The sequence below is a fragment of the Nannobrachium achirus genome (assembly GCF_963921795.1).
Source record: "Nannobrachium achirus genome assembly, chromosome: 6".
NCBI classification, from domain to species: domain Eukaryota; kingdom Metazoa; phylum Chordata; class Actinopteri; order Myctophiformes; family Myctophidae; genus Nannobrachium; species Nannobrachium achirus.
The window spans coordinates 18,735,223-18,755,674 of NC_137815.1; the positions used below are offsets into that span (position 1 = coordinate 18,735,223).

The 20,452-nt window shown below is 42.5% G+C and overlaps 2 protein-coding genes across 5 annotated transcripts in view; both read left to right on the top strand.

The window, feature by feature from the left end:
• The window catches only part of LOC308287661 (extended synaptotagmin-1-like), a 78,136-nt gene extending 64,297 nt beyond the window's left edge, over window positions 1-13,839 (top strand). For all 3 annotated transcript variants that reach the window (XM_080728892.1, XM_080728893.1, XM_080728894.1), the window contains 11 exons: window positions 307-406; window positions 1,841-2,011; window positions 2,704-2,786; window positions 3,368-3,416; window positions 5,822-5,911; window positions 7,326-7,421; window positions 8,272-8,343; window positions 9,066-9,152; window positions 9,524-9,670; window positions 10,805-10,868; window positions 11,619-13,839. In XM_080728892.1, the coding sequence (XP_080585018.1) occupies window positions 307-406; window positions 1,841-2,011; window positions 2,704-2,786; window positions 3,368-3,416; window positions 5,822-5,911; window positions 7,326-7,421; window positions 8,272-8,343; window positions 9,066-9,152; window positions 9,524-9,670; window positions 10,805-10,868; window positions 11,619-11,629 (970 nt within the window). In that variant the 3' untranslated portion in view covers window positions 11,630-13,839. The remainder of the gene's footprint in view (window positions 1-306; window positions 407-1,840; window positions 2,012-2,703; window positions 2,787-3,367; window positions 3,417-5,821; window positions 5,912-7,325; window positions 7,422-8,271; window positions 8,344-9,065; window positions 9,153-9,523; window positions 9,671-10,804; window positions 10,869-11,618) is intronic.
• Window positions 13,840-17,589: 3,750 nt separating this feature from the next.
• Window positions 17,590-20,452, top strand: part of LOC308287451 (inositol 1,4,5-trisphosphate-gated calcium channel ITPR1-like) — a 190,134-nt gene continuing 187,271 nt past the window's right edge. For both annotated transcript variants that reach the window (XM_080728624.1, XM_080728623.1), the window contains exon 1: window positions 17,590-17,855. The gene's annotated coding sequence lies outside the window, so the exon portion shown is untranslated. The remainder of the gene's footprint in view (window positions 17,856-20,452) is intronic.

A 20,452-nucleotide genomic window follows, 5' to 3' on the forward strand; every position in this document is an offset into this window, starting at 1 on the left:
GGGTGGCTCCTATCTATGTTGTTTAACGAGCTGGTAGGAGTAACCTGTGACAATAGATAGTGTTCATAAGAGTCAATGCTAGTCAGTGCAACACAAGTATCTCAGCATCATGTCAAACACAGCAATAGTACTCAATACACAACACAACCCAATAGTGCAGTGCCAAACAATAATTGTGTCCATGGTCAGTGGAAATAAATCAAGAATGTGTGTGTGTGTGTGTGTGTGTGTGTGTGTGTGTGTGTGTGTGTGTGTGTGTGTGTGTGTGTGTGTGTGTGTGTGTGTGTGTGTGTGTGTTTGTTTTAGGCCTCACGTGGGTGACCTTGCCCAGGCCACAGTGACCTTTGGCCTTCCCTCTGAGAGGTCACCCCCACACACCTCCCCTGGACCCCACTTTGCCACGGAGGTGGGTTTTATGTTTTATGTACAGCTTTGTATTAGTAGTAGTAGTATGTCGTTTTATACGTACAGCTTTGTATTAGTATTAGTTGTTGCGACCGAAGGTCGCAGTATACCATGAGAAATGTTGCAGCTTGTCTCCGTCTGTCTCTGTCTGTCAGTCAGTCAGTACACATTTTTACAGTCTATGGTTCTATGGGTTTGTCGCTCTGACATCATACTCTGATGTCACTGTTCAGGGGAACCAGGGTTTGCCAAGCTAGGGAGTGAGTCTGTAGTAGAGATCTTCACAGGTCCAAAAAAATGAACCGAAATTGAAATGCACCGTCAAATTTCGTCCAATTCCGACTTATTCCGAAATAATAATCAAATTACAAAACCAAACCTGAGTGGCCCCGTAAGGGTCTCGTCCGATTCCGTCCCGTTCCGACTTTCTTTCTTTTTTTACAGACCGAAACCCGTGACATGTCGAAATCGAAATCCTTTTATTTCTGAGGTTCCGAGAGACCCGGCCATTTAATCATTATTAAAACCCCCTTTCATGTACCGAGATCCATCCCTCATTGCAGCCGTGCGGCGTGCGCTGTTAACTGATTGACATGCAGAAGAAGGCTGCCACAGAATCTATAATATTAACGAAACAAAAGCCCCCTGGCTTTTGTTTCATTTTCGGTTTGTTTGTCATGGTTTAACTTGTACGCGGGTGCTTTTTCATCAGCCTGACAGCAGGAGTAGCTACGCATCACGCATGCATTACGCACGCACCAAGATCTTTTTTCCCCCGCTGTAAATCTGATCTTAGACCAGCATTATCATCTCACAGTTATACAGCCATTATTCATGTCTCTGCCTCGTGGCTAATAACTGACCTGAATCTGATCATAGGTCAGCCTAAACACAGCACAGCGCACACGTTAAACAGAACTCCAGTTCGTTCCTTATCCTGGTCATAGTGCTGCAGCGCACGCCAGCGCACACATTGATTGATTGCTTTACAGTTTGCATAAAAAGTCACACACACAGTAGGGGTCCTATCGGGTCCTCTCGGGTTATACACATGATGATTACAGTCCCGTGTTCCGAGATGTTCCGAGGGAGATGCGGCCATTCCGACCCGGCTCCGAGTGACTATGATAAAACACTGACCGAACCCGGTACGGGGTCTCTCGGGTCTCGGGTAATCTCGGGGTCGGGGCCCCCGTGAAGATCTCTGGTCTGTAGTTCTAAGTGCAGCGGGGCTTCAACAATTACAGCTCGTCCCTATTGGTGGGAGAAAGGCCCAAGTCTTGTGAGCTCAAAAGTATGGCAGTGTAAGAGTGATAGAGCAAAGGGTGACAGCGTGTGACGCATGTTTTCATATGTTTAGTAGACAGAGGGGGCGGAGCTTCAACACTTACAGCTCAAATGTTTAATAAATGCAGTTGTACTTTTTGCCCTCTAGGGGGTGCTAAGGCTTCACCTGCTGGAGGCTCGAAATCTCATTGCCAAGGACAACTGGGGCTTGAGGAAGGGGAAGAGTGACCCCTACGTCAAGGTCAACGTGGGGGGCGCGACCTTCAAGAGTCACGTGATCAAGGAGAACCTGAACCCGGTGTGGAACGAGATGTATGAGGTGAGAACATCACTCCCCTAGTGGTAATGAGAGGTATGACATCACTCCCCCTAGTGGTAATGAGAGGTATGACATCTATCCCCCTAGTGGTAATGAGATATATGAGATGAGAACCTAAGGGGTGCATTCGGAAATGTGCACTCGACGCACTGGTGTGCCATGTTGTCGTTTGTTTATTCGATGCACTCTGTGCGGTGTCGTTCGAAAATCAAGTGCGCTGCGCACCGGGTGTGCTGAGTGCGCGCAGCGACCGACTCTACTCAGAAGATGGGGTTTGGCAGTGTGGTGTGTCAGTGCAGTGATTTGATTGGTTGTTTTTTATTGCCATGTCTCGAGTGCTTTCCAGCTGTGATCAATGGAGGAAATGACCGCAAAATGTAGCGTTTGCGGCTTAATTGGTCGTTTGGGCTTGAAAGTTTCACACGCATCAACGTGTAAACTAACAGCAGGAAGGCCAATGTTATGAATTAAATGACAACAGCAACGTTACGGCTGCTTTTCAGAGGTAAATAAGCCTCAGTCACTGAATGCACTCGACAACGTGCGTATGTGTGTGTGTGTGTGTGTGTGTGTGTGTGTGTGTGTGTGTGTGTGTGTGTGTGTGTGTGTGTGTGTGTGTGTGTGTGTGTGTGTGTGTGTGTGTGTGTGCGTGCGTGCGTGCGTGCGTGCGTGCGTGCGTGCGGCGCCCCCAGGTGGTTGTAAGTGGACAGAGCGTTCAGGACGTCCAGTTTGAGCTCTACGATAAAGACCTGGACTCTGATGACTTCCTGGGCAGGTACAGTATGTACAGTATTTACAGTATGTACAGTACAGTATGTATGTACAGTGTGTACAGCAAAGGTTCTCTAAGTGGGTGCCATAGCACCCTAGGGTGCCGTGATGCCAGTCCAGGGTGCCTCAGAATAATTTGATAATATTTGGAATTCATCAATATCACTTAGCCAAACAGACCTGATTTGCACTGTAATTGATGAGTTATCTTTTTCCATCTACGGCCATCTCTCTTCACCAAAAGTAGATCTACAAGCTCACAAGGCATCACATTGTGTCACAACGTGACGTGTTGTGAACTTGTAGATTGGCTATTTTTGGTGAACCTTCCCCCCAGAATAGGCATGCTGGGGTTCAAGTGTTTGAACGTCAAGTATAAAGTTATTTTCAGTCAGTTCTGATGGAAACAGATATTTCTCTGTGATATAGCCTACCGTATCTCAGGTGGAAACATGTGCATAATGCGGAGGCGCCCAGCGCAACATGTTTGTGCTGTGAAATAAAACCATACATAAAGTAATGATGTTTGTACTTTTCAACAGCAAACAAACGTGAAGTTAAAAAGCTGTGTTCTTGTGTCTGCAGGTTCAGCATCAAACTGAACGACATCATCACAGCTCAGTACACGGACCAGGTGAGCCAACAACTTACTGCTATGATACCATGTCATTAATGTAAACTTTGATACTTATACTGTAGTTTATTACACAGCTTGGTTGAATGCTTGATTCTGATTGGTCAATCGCTGAAATCAGCGGCGTGTTATTTCTTGATAACAGACCGCTGTCTAATCAAAGGCTCAGAACGCCTGCTGCACTCAGGCTGCACTGTGTGAATTTAGTGCTGTAGCCAACATGTCAGCCATGTAAACAAACACACAGCGTCATCAGTGATGTTAATAGGTTTTTAATGTAATGAGTCCCCGGGACCCACGAAGGGTCTTTCGGATGAGTCCCAGGGATATTTTATGGGTCCCACAAAAATTCTACGCGGCATGTCATTTTTGACAAAGTGCAGCATTTAACTTGAATTGGTTATTATATGGTTATGTTCATGTTACGTAGAAATGTGTCTGAAAGAAATGAACCACAATTCCAAATCTTACAATTTTAATACTTCCAAATAGTCATGTGTTTGATTTTTTGAGCGGTGGTCACAACGCTCCTATACGTGGCCGTGTGTGTGGGTCTGTCTGTCTGCGTGTCTGTCTGTCTGTCTGTCTGTAGCCTGCAGTAACCTTTTCTGACCACACATGTTAAGGGAGGGGCGCTGTTGTTCAGGCCAGGCCAGACCAGGCACACACACACACACACACGCACACGCACACACACACACACACACACACACACACACACACACACACACACACACACACACACACACACACACACACACAGGGGGGAAGGGGAAGGGGGGGGGGGGGGGGGAACCACCGCTCAGTTCACACAGGTGTGATTTTTTTATACCGAACCGGTAATATCGGATGTTGACCACTTGGGGGCGCAGATAGAAGCTTTTACCGAGTCTTCATAATGAACAGCCACCTGTTATTTTATATACATCGATAATATATGGATCTTCTCAGTGAGATGATGTCTCCTGTTTGTACTGTTACTGCTTCTATGGAATGGGGGAAATGCTCTCTGGCGTGCTTGTGTTTGCTCTGCTGTACAGTGAACCAGTGGACTGGGTCAAAAACAGTGGATTGGGTTGCTTGTAGATCGGCTACTTTTGTTTTGAACGGTTGATCCTAGAGGGACGTGCCGCCCCTCTATGGATGCGGGAGGGCAAGGCACAGGCGGCCGCGGTAGTCCGCTGCCCCGGCGGACCACCAAAGGGACGGCGCCGCCACGAAAACACTATAATCAATCAAACAGTTAGGCAGCCTTGGCTACATACTTACTGTCTCAGATAGCATACATGCTAGGCTAGCTTGCTTCCTCCGTGTTGTAGTTGAGCCAATAAAGGTTATTTGACCATGTTCACCACAACGTTAATCGTCGCTATTGTTGTAAAGACGCAATGAAGACCTGTGTGGCTTCTAACAAGTTGTCCAATGTCCACCACCACATCTATAAACAATAGCGCGTGTACTGTATATCCAGTTGTTATTGAATGGAGGGGAAAGGAGGCGGGTCCCTGTCTGAGCAGTGAGCATTGAGCTGCAGTGTAGAGACGTGACGTCACGTTTCTGCGCCGAGCCCTGCCATACACGTCCTGTGGGGGAACCCTTTTTGATGTATCACCTAACACGCTGTGCCACTATGGTCAGAGAGCGGCCCGGTGCTACGCTAAAACTCAGGCACCCATTGAATTCTGTGACCATTCAGTGGCGCACAAAATGGCGTCGTGGATTCAAAACACAGACTGTCGTTAGTTTTATCGTCTGTTTTAAGACTTTCTACGCGGATTTCATTTGTGTTAACGTAGGGTAAAGTAGCATGCCTTCACCCATGAACAATGGTGGCGTCTGTGGACTTTTTAAAATATATTTTTTTTCGCGACGTGGTAAATTATTTTAACGTGGACTCCAATGGAGGCAATGCGTCCGTGGGACCCAAGGACACTGACGTGAATGCGTCTCTAGGCAACGTGAATGCGTCAGAGACGCGTGACGCGCACGTAATGACGTCACTGGCGTCATTTACAACTAGCTCTCAAGAATGTTTAAAAAGAATATTTGAAGCAAGAAAGATATCTGACGCAGTGACAGAAAATGCATTCTATTTGACCAACACTTCCTTGGTTTCCAAAGCGGCCGTGTTGCGCTGGGAAGACGCCCAGAGCAGCATTTATTGAATACTTTCAGTACTGTAAACAAGGAAATACCTTGTTTTGTTTTTAGTTTTGAGTCTAATGATAAATGTTATTGAGTAGCCGTGTAATAAGCAAGATAACGTCTGGCTGAGCGGTCGTTATGGAGAAATAAGAATCCCTTCAGAGCGAGGGGGTTATCAGGCTGAAGGGATTGTATTTCTCGATAACGACCACTCAGCAAGACATACAGGAAGTAAAGTCTATATATGGGTTGTGTTCCAGTGGTACTCTCTGAAGGAAGTAAAGTCTGGTCAGGTTCACCTCATCGTGGAATGGATTCCTACTGTCTCACAGAACCACAGACTGGACCGGGTCAGTTCTCTTTCATTTACTTTATGTATCTGTTCATTCAGACAGGACAACTTATAGTAATGAACTGTACATATCAATATGATGTCAAATACATACTGTATAGTAATGAACAATACATACCAATTAATGTTATATTCATAATGTATAGCAGGGGTTTTCAATGTGGGTGACAGGGCACCCTGGGGTGCCGCGACAGCAGTCCAGATCATTTGATAATGATAAACACAAGGATAACAGACAAGGATCAATGTTGTACTTTATTGAGTAAAGAGAGTAAAGTGTCATTCCAACCGGACACGATAAAGATAACAATACATTACAAAACAGAGGGAATAAAAATACCTGAGTATCTCCTCATCGTGGTACTGATACTTCTACTGGAGTAGAAAACATTGAGTATTGTTTTTTTTTGTTTTTTGTTTTTTAATTGTTAACCCTATCCATCCCTTCACCAGACTCTCCAGTCTAAATGTTAAAGGAGTAATTCACACCCAAACATATAAATGGATAAGCTATTGTATGTATTTTGTCATTTCTAATATATTAGGGGTCTCTAATCTCCTAATATATGGGCTCCCCTCACAGCAGTAGAGGGCCCTTTTGATTTGAAAACCCATGCGGAATAAGGTCTAATTTCGCCCCTGCTCACGCCATGGAGACTTGAGTTCAATAATATTCTTTTTGTATTTGTCGCATTCCTAAGACACATTTTTAACTCATTTGTAGCCAATCCCGAGAATACTCGTGAAAAATACTCGAGTATCATATGGTGCCGATCCCGAGTATACTCGTGAAAAGTACTATATTACTGTAACGGCGGTTCTCCTACCCTGTAGCTGCGCGGAAGGTCCTGGCACAATCGCCCTCGCCGATTCATCATCATCACGGATCCACGTGCACAAAATAGTAATCCCATAACATTGAGGCAGACGGGGAATCCATCTTTAATGTCCATTATCTCCAACAACACTTTCAAAGGGGAGGATGGCAGTAGATTCTCGCTAATAAAACACATGTTGAAAAGCAACGATCCGCCATTACACAACGGCATGTTGACGACGAGCGATTCCGGTGAATGCCGTGATGACGTCAAACCGGAAGTGTTTACGCAATCGACTTCTGGCCTTCAAAATAAGAGACTGGCCGCTTATGGAGAAAGCGAGAGGCACGCTGGACATTTTAATCCGTTAATTTCAGGAGCACAAAATGAGTTAATTATAGTAAATGTCCCCCCAGATTCCGGAGTCCGGAATCAATGGGGGGACATTTTATTGTAATCAAATCATTATCTTAGGAATGCGACAAAATGCAAATAATATTATTGAACTCAAGTCTCCATGGCGTGAGTAATCAATAGAAAAAAAGTCATTTTGGGGGTGAACTACTCCTTTAACCCTATCCCTCCCTCCTCCAGGTGCTACAGCTCCAGACCCTGCAGTCCTTCCAGAACCAGGCGGTTCCCTCTGCTGCTCTGCTCTTTGTGCTGGTGGAACAGGCCCACGCCCTGCCTGTAAGACCATATATGTACACTTCCTATAGACCAGGACCATCTAAACAAGCCTTGACCAGCAGAGGATGAATGGTCCACCTAATAGTCCCAGCTGTGTAGGGACTCTAGTTTGAGTTAATTATATTGGCATTAAAACTACAAAATATACACATGATTAAAACTACCTATCAACAAGTATCTGAGCCTTTGCCAGACTCTGGTCAAAAGGGTGGAGGAGGCAGCTTAGTACCAGCAGGTCCAAGGCTTTGGATCCAAGACAAGCAGAGCTAATAGTGAATGCAAGCTGTATTTAAAGGAGCCTCCCTTACTGAGCGAGAGCTCTGATTGGATAATGGCAGTGTGATGTAATGATCAGCTGATCTGTGAATGAGGAATAGGAAAAGGACGTCACTGACGCGTGATTATGGATCCCACTGGGAAAGATGGATAACCACGCCCCGGACTCATTTTTGAAGCTTGTGATTGGCTGAACCGGACGTAGGGAGCGCTCCGTTGTAGTAACTTGGACCACGCGAGGTGCACCAAAACCCAATTATTATTGCGTTTATCGTGCGCTTGCCCAGGCCTTACGGCCTGGGCATAAATAGAACGATTGCATTCACCACGGCTTCGTAACTCCTGGCCCGCTCTTCGCAGGCACTCGAGCCTGCGGCACTCGGGCGCGAAGAGCAGGACCAAGGTCCGCTGGCCTTCGCGCCGCTTGCAATGTCGTGGACAATAACTGTGAAAACGAGCGCTCTATGCCGTTTCCATCCATCTTTCCCAGTGGGATCCATAATCAGGCGTCACTGACAGCTGACACTCACGTGTCCTGCATAAACTAACGCTAAGCTTCATGTGTCCTTCACAGCTGAAGAAGAGCGGCAAAGAGCCCAAGGCCGGGGCGGAGCTTCTTCTGGGAGGAACCACCCACAGAACCAAGGTGACACAAATATTTTTAACTCATTTACAAGTATGACGAGTTATACAAGTATGATTATTTGATTATTAAGTTATTAAAGATTTTTAACATATGAAGACAGTGCAACCTCACTGGAGCAACTAGAGTTGAGTTTAGTTTATTTGATCACAGTAGCAAGCATACATTTATACAAGTCATACATCCACAAAATCATAATCACTGTTTGAGGTGATCAAAAGGAATAGGCTGAAGCTAAACAAGCGTATGAGTGCCTATTCTACGTATTCATGGTTTAAGATTAATATGTTACAAAAGTGTTGAAATTTACCGTATAAAGAGAATGTAAATAAAGAAGAAACTGTAATTACAAGCCCAAAATACATCGGCATAATAACAGATCAAAGAGTGCCTGTCCTACCTCTTCATGGTTTAGGATGCAGTAATATGTTTAAGGAGTGTACAGGTTCAGCCACTAGAGGGCGACATTGCACAAACGCGGATACGGAAAGTAAACTTTCCACCCCTTGCTATTTTCCTCTTGGGGTGACACTTTGGTCGCGTGACGCTTCATTCTGGTCATGTGATGTGATACGTACCTACCAGTTCACAACGCATTGCAACGCGCTGCTTAGTGACCTTGTAGATGGAGGTTTTTGGGCTGCGGGACTCCATCATACTATGAAGTATAAAATACTATGTGGTGAATTAATTTGTGAATTGACCTTTGACCTGTCTCTGTGTAGATGTGTGAGCGCTCCACCTCCCCTCAGTGGAACGAGGCCTTCCACTTCCTGGTTCGTGACCCCAAACATGACATGCTCGTTTTAAAGGTAAACACTGTATGTCACATTGTATTGGTTCATTTTAAAGGTTAACACTGTATGTCACATTTTATTGGTTCATTTTAACACTGTATGTGACATTTTAGCTGTCCAGTGGATGGGATCATCCTCTGGGGGTCTATATTAACATATATATTATATTAACAGCTGTCCAGTGGATGGGATCATCCTCTGGGGGATGGGATCAGGTCTATATTAACATATATTATATTAACAGCTGTCCAGTGGATGGGATCATCCTCTGGGGGATGGGATCAGGTCTATATTAACATATATTATATTAACAGCTGTCCAGTGGATGGGATCATCCTCTGGGGGATGGGATCAGGTCTATATTAACATATATATTATATTAACAGCTGTCCAGTGGATGGGATCAGCCTCTGGGGTCTCTGGTTCTTCCGGTCAGAGAGCTGCTGTCAGAAGATCACATGGTGGTGGACCACTGGTTCCTCCTGGATGGAGCCACAGCAGAAAGTCACATCCTGCTGAGAGCAGAGCTGAAGGTAAAGAGTCTCCATCCCTCTCCTCACTGACCACTCTAGTGAACTGATCAATCAATCTACAATGTTTTCAGGCCAAGGACCCCTTAGTTGAGAGAGAGATGAAGCAGGGACCCCACAACCTTTTCATAGATTCCAGAGTGTTTGACAATCATCAGCGTATTTTGGATTCATGTCAATTTGTGTTTTCAGATATTTAACCACTTGAACGGTCGATACATAATAAAATTGACCTTTCACTCTGTGAGTGAGTCTGCTCTTTTCCCCCTCTACACCAAACCTCTTCGCTGAAAATAGCAGATCTACAAGCTCACAGCGCCTCGCAGCACGAGGCGTTGTGAGCTTGTCTGGCGTTGTCTGCTATTTTCGGCTAAAAGTCTCAGAATATGGACATTAGGGTTCAAGTCGTTAACCCATTTAGGCCTAACCTATAGAATAGGGCTAAATCAGAAATTAGCCTACAAAACAAATATGTTGCTACATACTGTACATGTACTGTAAGCCCCTCCCAAACAGCAAAATGTGTTCCCGGCCTTAATATAAAAAAGGAGAAAAAAATCGATCTAGTCAGGAGTCTTTGATCTCGAGTACGACTCGAGTCAAGAGTCTTTAGCAAAAAAAAAAAAAAACTGAGAAAAACACATATTTTCCTCCCTTTTTAGTTAACCTGCTTGCTGCCAGGGTTAAAAAGCGATTCAATTGCCAGAATTTTACCTTTTAATGTGCATGATGGTCAAGGGTCATGACCTTTTAATGTGCACGATGGTCCTGGATCATGCATGGATAATGCACAGATCATGCACCACACGTGTGCACGCCATTCACAGCTGGCTGTCAAAGTGTTAAGAGTTTTGGCAAAACGAACATGGATTTTTTAGTGTGTTTTTGAATAATGTTATTTTTTGAACAGGTTCTGGATTCCAAGATGGTGGAGATGATAGTAACACACTCTGTTATCTGTTAAACATGTATAACATTATAACTATGACTATAATGTTCTGTTAAACATGTATAACATTATAACTATAACTATAATGTTCTGTTAAACATGTATAACATTATAACTATGACTATAATGTTCTGTTAAACATGTATGACATTATAACTATTAGAACTATAATGTTATGTTTTGAACAGGTTCTGGATTCTAAGATGGTGGAGATGATAGGAACAGACTCCCTGCCCTGCGCTGCCCCTGCTGGTGGGTTCTTGCCATTTGCTCCATAAACATTAAAACGGCAAAACAGGGAAAAATGCATTTGCAGGACATTTTCAGGAAAAGAGCAGTAAATACCAAAAGAGTTGAAACAGCATTATTATGTATAATTATATATAAAAAATAATATGCAATTCTGCTTAAAAGAAAGTGTGGTTTCTGTGTTTACACTTTCCATTCAAGTCAATGGGTTAAGGCCTGTTCATAGTATCTCTGAAATGTTGGGTGAGTTGGACTTTGCAAGGTGCAAATTTCCGAACTCCCATTTGGTCTAATGCTTTTCAGAAGTCGCGAGTGACGTCATTTTGTAGTTTAACCTTTGAGACCTTTTGACCCAAAAGGGCGATTTCGGTCAAAGTATGGACAGGCCTTTACTCTATTAACGGTGACATCACCGACAATGCTGCTTCCTCATTGGCTCAATGTCGCACTAGTTTACTATAGAACCGTAGGTCGCCGTTTACTATCATAACCATCACATGTTGTCCGTGTCTGACCGGAAGGGTAACGATTGTCTTTTTTGTTGGTTTTCTTGATCTGACATCAGCTGTCATCACTGTGATATCATGGGAACCAAATCCCTTTTATTGCCCATATATGGAGATCCCTGGTGTCATCAATATTAAGCCCATATCTGTGAATGCCAATATATAATCACTGTGATGTCAAGGGAACCAAATCCCTTTTATTGTCGTATATGGAGATCACACTGTTGATATCTCCTCCTCACCTCAGGTTCCGTCTGAAAGATGAAGATGACGAGCAACGTATGCCCACACCGCCATGAGGATGATGATGTCATCATTCCGTGCCGTGGGTGACATCATCAAACTGCGACTTCACGCTGATGCCTTCCCGTCTCCTCTAAGAGTACCCTGCACTGTGACAGCCCTGGCTCTAGGGGCAGCACTGAGGCAGCCCTGCATTCACTGCTCTGCTAGTATAGTTGCATATAGTTACACACACACACACACACACACACACACACACACACACACACACACACACACACACACACACACACACAGTGCTCTGGTAGTGTTGTTGCATATTATTGTGTATTCACACATATATCACTCATAAAGCCACATGGTTCTCAACACAGGGTCTGGGGGAGACAACCTGCCCTCCACATTCACAGACCCTTAGGGCTCATTCAGACTCCAGGGTGAGGTGATGAGTGGTTTTCTAGCTATCACCTAAAGAGGTGAAGAGCTATCACTTCACCTGGAGTATGCATGCTCATGTATACCCTGGTACAGTGGGTCACCGTTCATTCTGACAGGAGCTTCAAAAAGGCCCCTCTCTGTCCCTATCAACGGCTATAGGTACCTACTCAGCCACTCCCCCAGTCCCCAGACCCCAGTGTTGCATGGGTCCGGTCACGCGTGTACCTGCTGTCCTGTGTCTTTTCTGACCAGTGTCACGTCTCTCACGCGCACGGACACGCACCGATTCAAAATAACCCCCAAGTTCACAACTCGGCAACGTCTAGTGTCCCAGCAGGGTGATTCTGATTTAACACAGAGATGAGCCTGTATGCATAGCAGTACACCATTATCTGAACCTGTTGACTCCTGTTAGAGTTCTCAAATTCTGCCCGAACTCGACCATACCCGAACCCGACCAACATTTAGGGTAGGGTAGGGCCTAAAATGTATGCTAATTAGTCTGGCCAGATAGGGCCTCGGGCTCAATGAAAAAAGAAAATATATATTTATTTTATTTTATTACTATTACTCTGTGATAGACCTGACCATACCCGACCCGACGTTTTCGGGCCGGGTAGGGCTTAAAATGTATGCTAACTAGTTGGTCCGGGTAGGGCCTCGGGCCTGCCCAGTTAGGGCCCAGTTAGGGCCTTAATTTTCAGGCCTGTTGAGAACTCTAACTCCTAACGTAGGTGTTAAGCCATGTGAGCGTGACCTCATTAAAACCATGTCCCACCAAACATTGACTGCCAGACCCCGTGTTGAGAACCAATGGTACGATGATTATGTCATCATGATGACATCATACATCATGATGACATCATTATGACAGACAGGTTTGAAGCACCTCTGCTCTGACAGTGTTAACCAAGGATTAGTTTTATTATTATTATTATTATTTTTTTATTAATGCTTTTATTGTTGACTGAAGTTTACTGTACTGTATAGTGTTGGGCAGCAGCTGTAGTTATTCATTGCGACCATCACGTCGCAATGAATAACTCACATGGCCCTCTTCTAGTGCCACCATGAGGCCGATTTTTGCAAAACACTTTTGGACACTGCTCCTACAGATTTTGGCCTAAAATCACACAAAGCGGTACACAGTACCTCTAAAGTCATGTCATCAACATGGATCTGTCCCATTTCCCATATTCCCTCCTGATTGGCTAGCATTACCTTCTAAAGTTTGTGTATGCGTCTATATCTCCAGATTTAGGGAGTCTTACTGGTATATTAGTGTAGTATTAATACTTTACCCACTAACTACTGTAGGAGAGTAAATTACCGTTGACAAAACTTTGAGTTACTAAATTGAGGAAATTAACTTCCCCACCAAATTAGATCATATGAATTTCTACAAATTGACCAACTGTCAACATGTGTGATGCGGCGCATTATGTTTTGTATATCTGTGGTGTTTAATATATATATCTGTTGTGCCCTCTCTAAAAATGGTGCAATTCCAAAAGTATAGTAAGATAAGTTATAATGTAACTATGGTTAATGCCGGTTAAAGTAATAAGTAATGCAATGTTATAACTTATTAAAGGAGTAACTAGTTACTAGTAATAGTTACTAGTACAGACACATTAGGGCACAGAGCTAGTTTAAAAGCCATCCTGTGTAAGTCAGTGCTTCTCAAGCTTTTTCATGTCAAGGACCCCCAAAATATGATGTGTTCGGCTACGGACCCCCTTCTCAGAAATATGTTGTGCCAGGGACCTACAGAAGTTATATATATATATATATATATATATATATATATATATATATATATATATATTTACAGTAGCTACTGTATATACATATACTATATTAAATGATTAGCATAACTTTGCACGATATTTCAATAATGCACTATGACCTGCTATTTTTCAATAGGCAAAGTATAAAATATGGTTAAACTGGTTAAAATGATTCCCACCCCCGCGCCCCAGCCTTACTGTTAAAATGAGGCTAGGTGTTTTGGTGCCTTGCTATCTTAGGAAGAGGGAGAAGTGACCGCTCTGTTGTCTAAAGTCTGACACAGTATTTCTCTCCTAGAGCGTGCAGCGTTATTCCTGCATTATTCATCCTTTAAATATTACATTATTTGATTGATTTTGCACTAAGAATAGGACGGTTATATGAATTATTATGTCATATTATGTGTAATATTACCTTCCCACATAACGCTACATTTTAATTCTTCCACTCAAATTCAGACGATGTAATAAATGATGGAATGAAAGCTTGAGACGTCCTGTTCCACACGGTCCTGGTCGCTTGGAGACAGAGTTCCCATGAATGGTCTTATATTATATCATTTGAAATGTTCTGATGCCTTTATTTTAAAATCATAATATATTATGTTTAGTAAATGAAGGAGGTTGAACACGTGGGCATGTCTGCTCCCCACATGCTTTTTAACTATTATCTTTTTTTAGCTTCATATCACGATAAGTTCTCCAACTTTGAAGGTGACAGTTTTGGGTCAGTTAAAATAGACCCAAATGATAAGACCTAAATCAATGTTTGTCTAATGATAGTATAGTGTTTGTCTCTAATGTTTATGACGGGAGAATCGGCTCCACCTGCTGGTTATCTCAACGAACCAACTGCACATTTATTTTTGCGTAACAGCAGTGGATGCAAACCTGCGTGATTATTCACCTTTAACAATTATTTGTATTGACAAACAACACATAGATGAGTCGGAGAGAGACATAGATGTAGAGAGAGAGACATCAACGCACCATGATCATATTGGTTTAATTCAAAACCCAACCACTAATTCAGAGATTAAAATGATCCCATTTAAGCCTTTGATAATCAAAGACCCGAGATTATTGCAACATTTAACTATCAACATTTGAGTGGAGTCACTTTTAAAGCCTGTGCCATAAATAGGGATACAGTGAGCAGGAATTATGTAAAGGATAACATCTCGCTCAGCAGTCATTATCGAGTGATAGCAGCCCAACAGGTCAATCAACCTGAAGGGATCCTATCACTCGATAATGACCGCTGAGCGAGATGTTATCCCGCTTATTGCACGGTTACTTACTAAATAAATTAATGCATTGACCCAAGTAAAAAAAACTATGAAATATTTCCTTGCTTACAGACAGTATAGTGAAAGTGTTGCACTGGCCGTCCGCACAGCACGTCGCCTCGATGCAAACAAGGAAGTGTTGATCAAATAGAATCCATATTTGGTCACTGCATTTCTCGCTTCAAATGTTTTCAAAAACATTCTTGAGAGCAACGTTTAGTTGTAAATGTCGCTGTGTGTTTGTTTAAATGGCTGACATTTGGATACAGCATATTATAGAGCGGTCTGTTATCAAGAAATATCAAACCTCTGATTTCAGCGATTGACCAATCACAATCAAGCATTCAAACAAGCCGCGCAATAAAACAAATTAATTGTATGTGTAACAGTACAGTACAGAGAGAGATTGTGGTGTAATTGTTTTTTGATCTTTTTAATTCTACATTCACACACTTGCCACTGAAGTATTAGTTCCTTTACGTGCTTTTCATTTTAAAGATGTTTATTCTATCACAGTTAAACGCTTAGATTTAGAATATTTGAATCTTTGCTGCTTTCATTGAACGCTACTGCTGTGTGTTTACAATATATACTGTTTATTTGATATTTTCCGTAGACAGTTTGTTTTATATATTTTCTACAATGAAGGCGTTTATTATTTAAATGTGTCACTGTTGGAACACAGTGTGTTTCTGCTAATCTATACTGTGTGTCTGTGATGATTATAATAATAATACATCATGTGATAATGATTATTATTATTATTATGTGTGATGATCACAGTCTGAAGGTGATTGAAAACAGCAGAACAATAAAGAGGTTTTTCTCACCCTGTTGTCTTGTTTGAATTGGTCGACCAGTTGTTTTATGAAGCAAACACGGAACTAAAAGTTCCTATGATTGGCCGCTTGTTGCGCTGTTCTGGTACCAGAAGCAAAATGTTCTCCGTAGGATTCCATTAATTTCCCCCGAACCTTTACCTTTGATTTTCTTACCTTAATAAACATTGTCATAAATACTTTATGGTTCCTGTCGCTAGTTTAAAGCCTTGTTTCAATCACCATGATATGCGTTTTGTGAAAATATGGTCCCATTGATGTTATAATTGATGTTTGATTGATTGATTGATTGATTGTAGACTTTATTAGAAGAAGTTTGCATATAGCGGGGAGGGAATCCGTGAAAAAACATCAACTTTGGGCCCTTGGTGACAAGTTTTGGATTTTTGGTATGGTGTTAGGTATGGTTATAAGGTTTACAAAAACCATTGCAAACAAGTTGGGCTCGCCCCCTAGTGGTCTGTTTGCGATGAATCAAATATTAGATAGGTCACCCCCTAGTGGTCTGTTTGCGATGAATCAAATATTAGATAGGTCACATGACTATAGAGATAATGCGTACTGATTTGCATGATTTTTGGATACAATCTCAAGGAATAATAGGAAAAATGTGTTTTACATAAGTAGGCCTCCTGGTGGCGCTATAAAAGGCAGATATGAAAAATGCAGGGCAAAGGTTTTTCCTTGGCCTCTAGAGAGTGCACATACGAAGTTGTAAATCGGCCTGTTATAGCGCCACCATGAGGCTGATTCGATTTTTTTTAAGTGGCATTTATTCCTCTGCCTAGTGGGAATGTGCATGCACAATTTCACCAAAATCGCACACTGTGTTCATGAATTCAGGCATTTTATTCAAAACTGACCAATCCTGCAAACTTTGGAAGCCAGTTTTAGCCAATCAGGATGGAATATGGAAAATTGGACAGATCCATGTCGATCACATGACTGTAGAGATACTGTCTACCGATTTGAGTACTGGCGAAAGGTTAGTTTTGCGAAATCGGCCTCATGGTGGCGCTAGAACAGGCCCATGTGAAAGATTTGGGGCAGAGGTTCTGAATTGGCATCCAGGGAGTGTGTGTGCATAGTTTGTCAGCGACCGGGCCAAGGGCACCGGAGATTAGCTGGTAATGGACGGACGGACGCACGGACGCGCGGACGGATGGACGGACAGGGGCAAAAACATACTCTCCCCCATGCCTTCAGCTGGTGGAGACAATAAAACAAATAAAAACATACAGTAGGTAAATACAAAGAGGGGTCAGGGGAGGGTAGGGCTGGGCTATGTTTGTTTTTACCAGTTGCGAACGGCTGCTGCCTGTAAGTGGTTTTTCAGGGCGATTTTAAAGGATGCTGTCTAGGGAACCACACTCCTTTAAGGCCTTCGGTAAGGCGTTCCACATTTTGGTTGTATAGCAGAAGAACGAGTTTGACCCTTAGTCCCTTATTAAGTTTACAGTGAATGGTGCAGAATCAGGTGGCCTATATTACACTAGGTGGCGGCAATGCAACATAATTGCAAGAAGAAGAAGAAGACTCCATTTCCCAGAATGCAACAGCTCCTGGCTCTCCTCCAGACAGCGGGGCAGATCACAACACATCAGTCCGCTGGAGGAGCGACTCTGCTCGGCGAGAACACGCAGCAGGAGCCGCTCCAACATTTACCTCCACTTCCACAACAAACCATGGATATAATATGAGAACAACAGGACTGACTCATAAACTTTTATAATACTAATATAAAAGCTGTGTAAATAAAGCATGGATTTACATCTCACCACAGCAGCAGAAGAGGAGTAACTTTCTAAAACGTCCAACATGAACTGATCTAGAGTTTGATCTGGAAGAGAATCTGTTCTGTTCTGCTGGGAACACAGGAGCAGAGGTAACTTTATAACTACACTCACTGCACGCTTTTAATGTTGCTTTAATAATAATAATCATAATAATAATAATAAACATTATTATTGTAAAGTTGATGCAGATCTATCTTCCACTTAGCCACTGCAAGATGTTTTAAATCATTCTCCTCTAGCCTTGGATCAAAGACTATCATCAATTTATAATTATTAGTTTGATCCATATAAGGCTTCTCTACAGTCTGTAACTTGTGCTGCTTATAGGGAAGTTTTTTTTTTCTTCTTCTTTTAAAAAAATAAAAATCAGTGGTTGGTTGTGAAACATTTTCATGTCAAGGATCAAGGATATTCATTTGGATTAATCCGTGCCATATTTTTACATTTTATTTAGACTAGATGAAGTCCACAATGTTTCAGAGAGAGAGAAAAAGAGCTTGTCCAGCTCAATGTGTTGAGTTGTTTTATGCAGGCTGGCTCAGCCAAATATATAGGATATATCATTATAATATAGGCCTATATAAAGTGTTTAAGCTCTTCCTAATCTATCTGGGGACCCCCTATTATAGAACCCTCTCCCCCCATGCAAGGATTACCCCTGGGGGTCCGCGGACCCCACTTTGAGAAGCAGTCAGTGGGTGTAAGATCTGTACTGTGAGAGCCGCTTCCTTATATGGTAAACGGAACACATTATGAATGACTGTAGTCACTGCTCACTGTTACTCTACAAACATTAATACCGGCAGTTCTCATCTATTATATTACTGTGTAGGCTACTGACCCTCCAAGTGACTGTTAGTGACTCTAGAAACATTAATAGTTCTCTCTGAGTAAAGTTGGACAGAGATGGAACATTGAGCCTTTACATTAAGGCTCATATCGATGAATGATGTCATCTCAATGAATTGAGGACCCCAATGTAAAGAAGCCATATAAGTGCTTTCTTGGGTTTAATACATAGGATGTATTAGTAGACCTTGTTTCTGAACTGAACCATCATGTGCTTTTCCTCCAAATCAAAAGTCATCTCCCAATAATATCAATTAGTTTATTATGGGAAGATGCGTAGGCCTACAGTATGTCTCTAAAGATAGTGTGGCTGAAAGTATGTTTTAAATGGAGTTTATATAATAGTTTAATAGTAGTTTAATAATAATAATATCCATTATCACATCACATTCATTGCCGTTAGCAGAAATCACATTATAGCTAATCCACTGCATAATATCATTTCCCGCTTGGAATAACGTGTTCCTTCCACACACTACGTCATACTTTGAGGATTGGTCAAGCTTCACATGACAATTTGGCCCTCCAGATAAAATCATTAATTCATTCAGAATTGGAAGAATGTATAGATCACAGAGTTCATAGCTCTAGAACACATAGAATAAAAGTTCACAGCTTCACTTCGAACCGAGGTTTGATTTTTTCTATTTCAAACTTCTTATAAATTCTTCAATCAATCAATCAATCAATCAATCAGTCAGGGGATAAGAAGCATCTTGCTCACTCCTCATGCACTGAAGGAAGCATGAGCTCAGTTCGGGGCTCTCCCCAGGTTGGCAGAGGGAGAGCAGAGCCCAGGATTACAGTTTAGACTTTAGACAGTAGGCACTGGGGGGAAAGGGTTTTAAAGTACACTAGGTCAATTTAAGACTATTTTTGATATAAACTCAGCACAAAAAGAAAGGAAACTTGACTTCGAGTCCATTATATCTCCCCTTTAACAATACAAATTTGTATTGTGTTTTATATCATTTTTATCGTTGATTTGTCACCTTTACAATAAGGTACAGTCTGTAAGCATCTGGCATTCGTGGAATGAGCACCACAGCCAAACGTGTGGGTAGCGCCGACCAACATTTGCCAACATTCGGTCCATTATATCCCCCCTTTAATTATGCCAAATGGTATTGTGTTTGATATCATTGTTATCATTGATTTGTCACCTTTACAACGAGGTACAGCTTGTATATGGCATTAGTGGAATGAGCAACACAGCCAAACGTGTGGGTAGCGCCCCTCCAAAAATGGTCAAAATGGCCTGTTCTTTTGGTGTTCACCTATGTTGCTTCGATTATTGAATGATTGCACTCCCACAGTAATAAGGAAAGAAAAAAACTATACATATTGGCCATTTTTACACTTTGTTAGTTTTAAGCTCAGTATCAGGGAAGCCCAAAGCGAGAGTAAATGCCAGCAGAACAGTATTGCAAGCCATTTTGGCAAAACCTTGGTCGGCGCTACCCACACGTTTGGCTGTGTAGCTCATGTCTCGAATGCCCGATGCTTACAAGCTGTACTTCGTTGTAAAGGTGACGAATCAACAACAATAATGATATTAAACACAATACAATTTGGTATTATTAAAGGGGAGATATATAAGGGGAGATATAATATATTATATCTCCCCTTATTATATTTGGGCCGCTCGAAGGGCCGCCCACTGCTCACAACTGCAGCGGTGATCCAATTGATATGACCATATCAACTGTATCGGTCAGTCTTTGCACACTTGCCCACATGTCCAAGTGCCCACATGCCCCAATTGCCCAGTTGTCCAGGTCCCCATGTATCCTTAGTGCCCAGTTGTACAGGTGCCCACCTCTCCAAGTGCCCACAT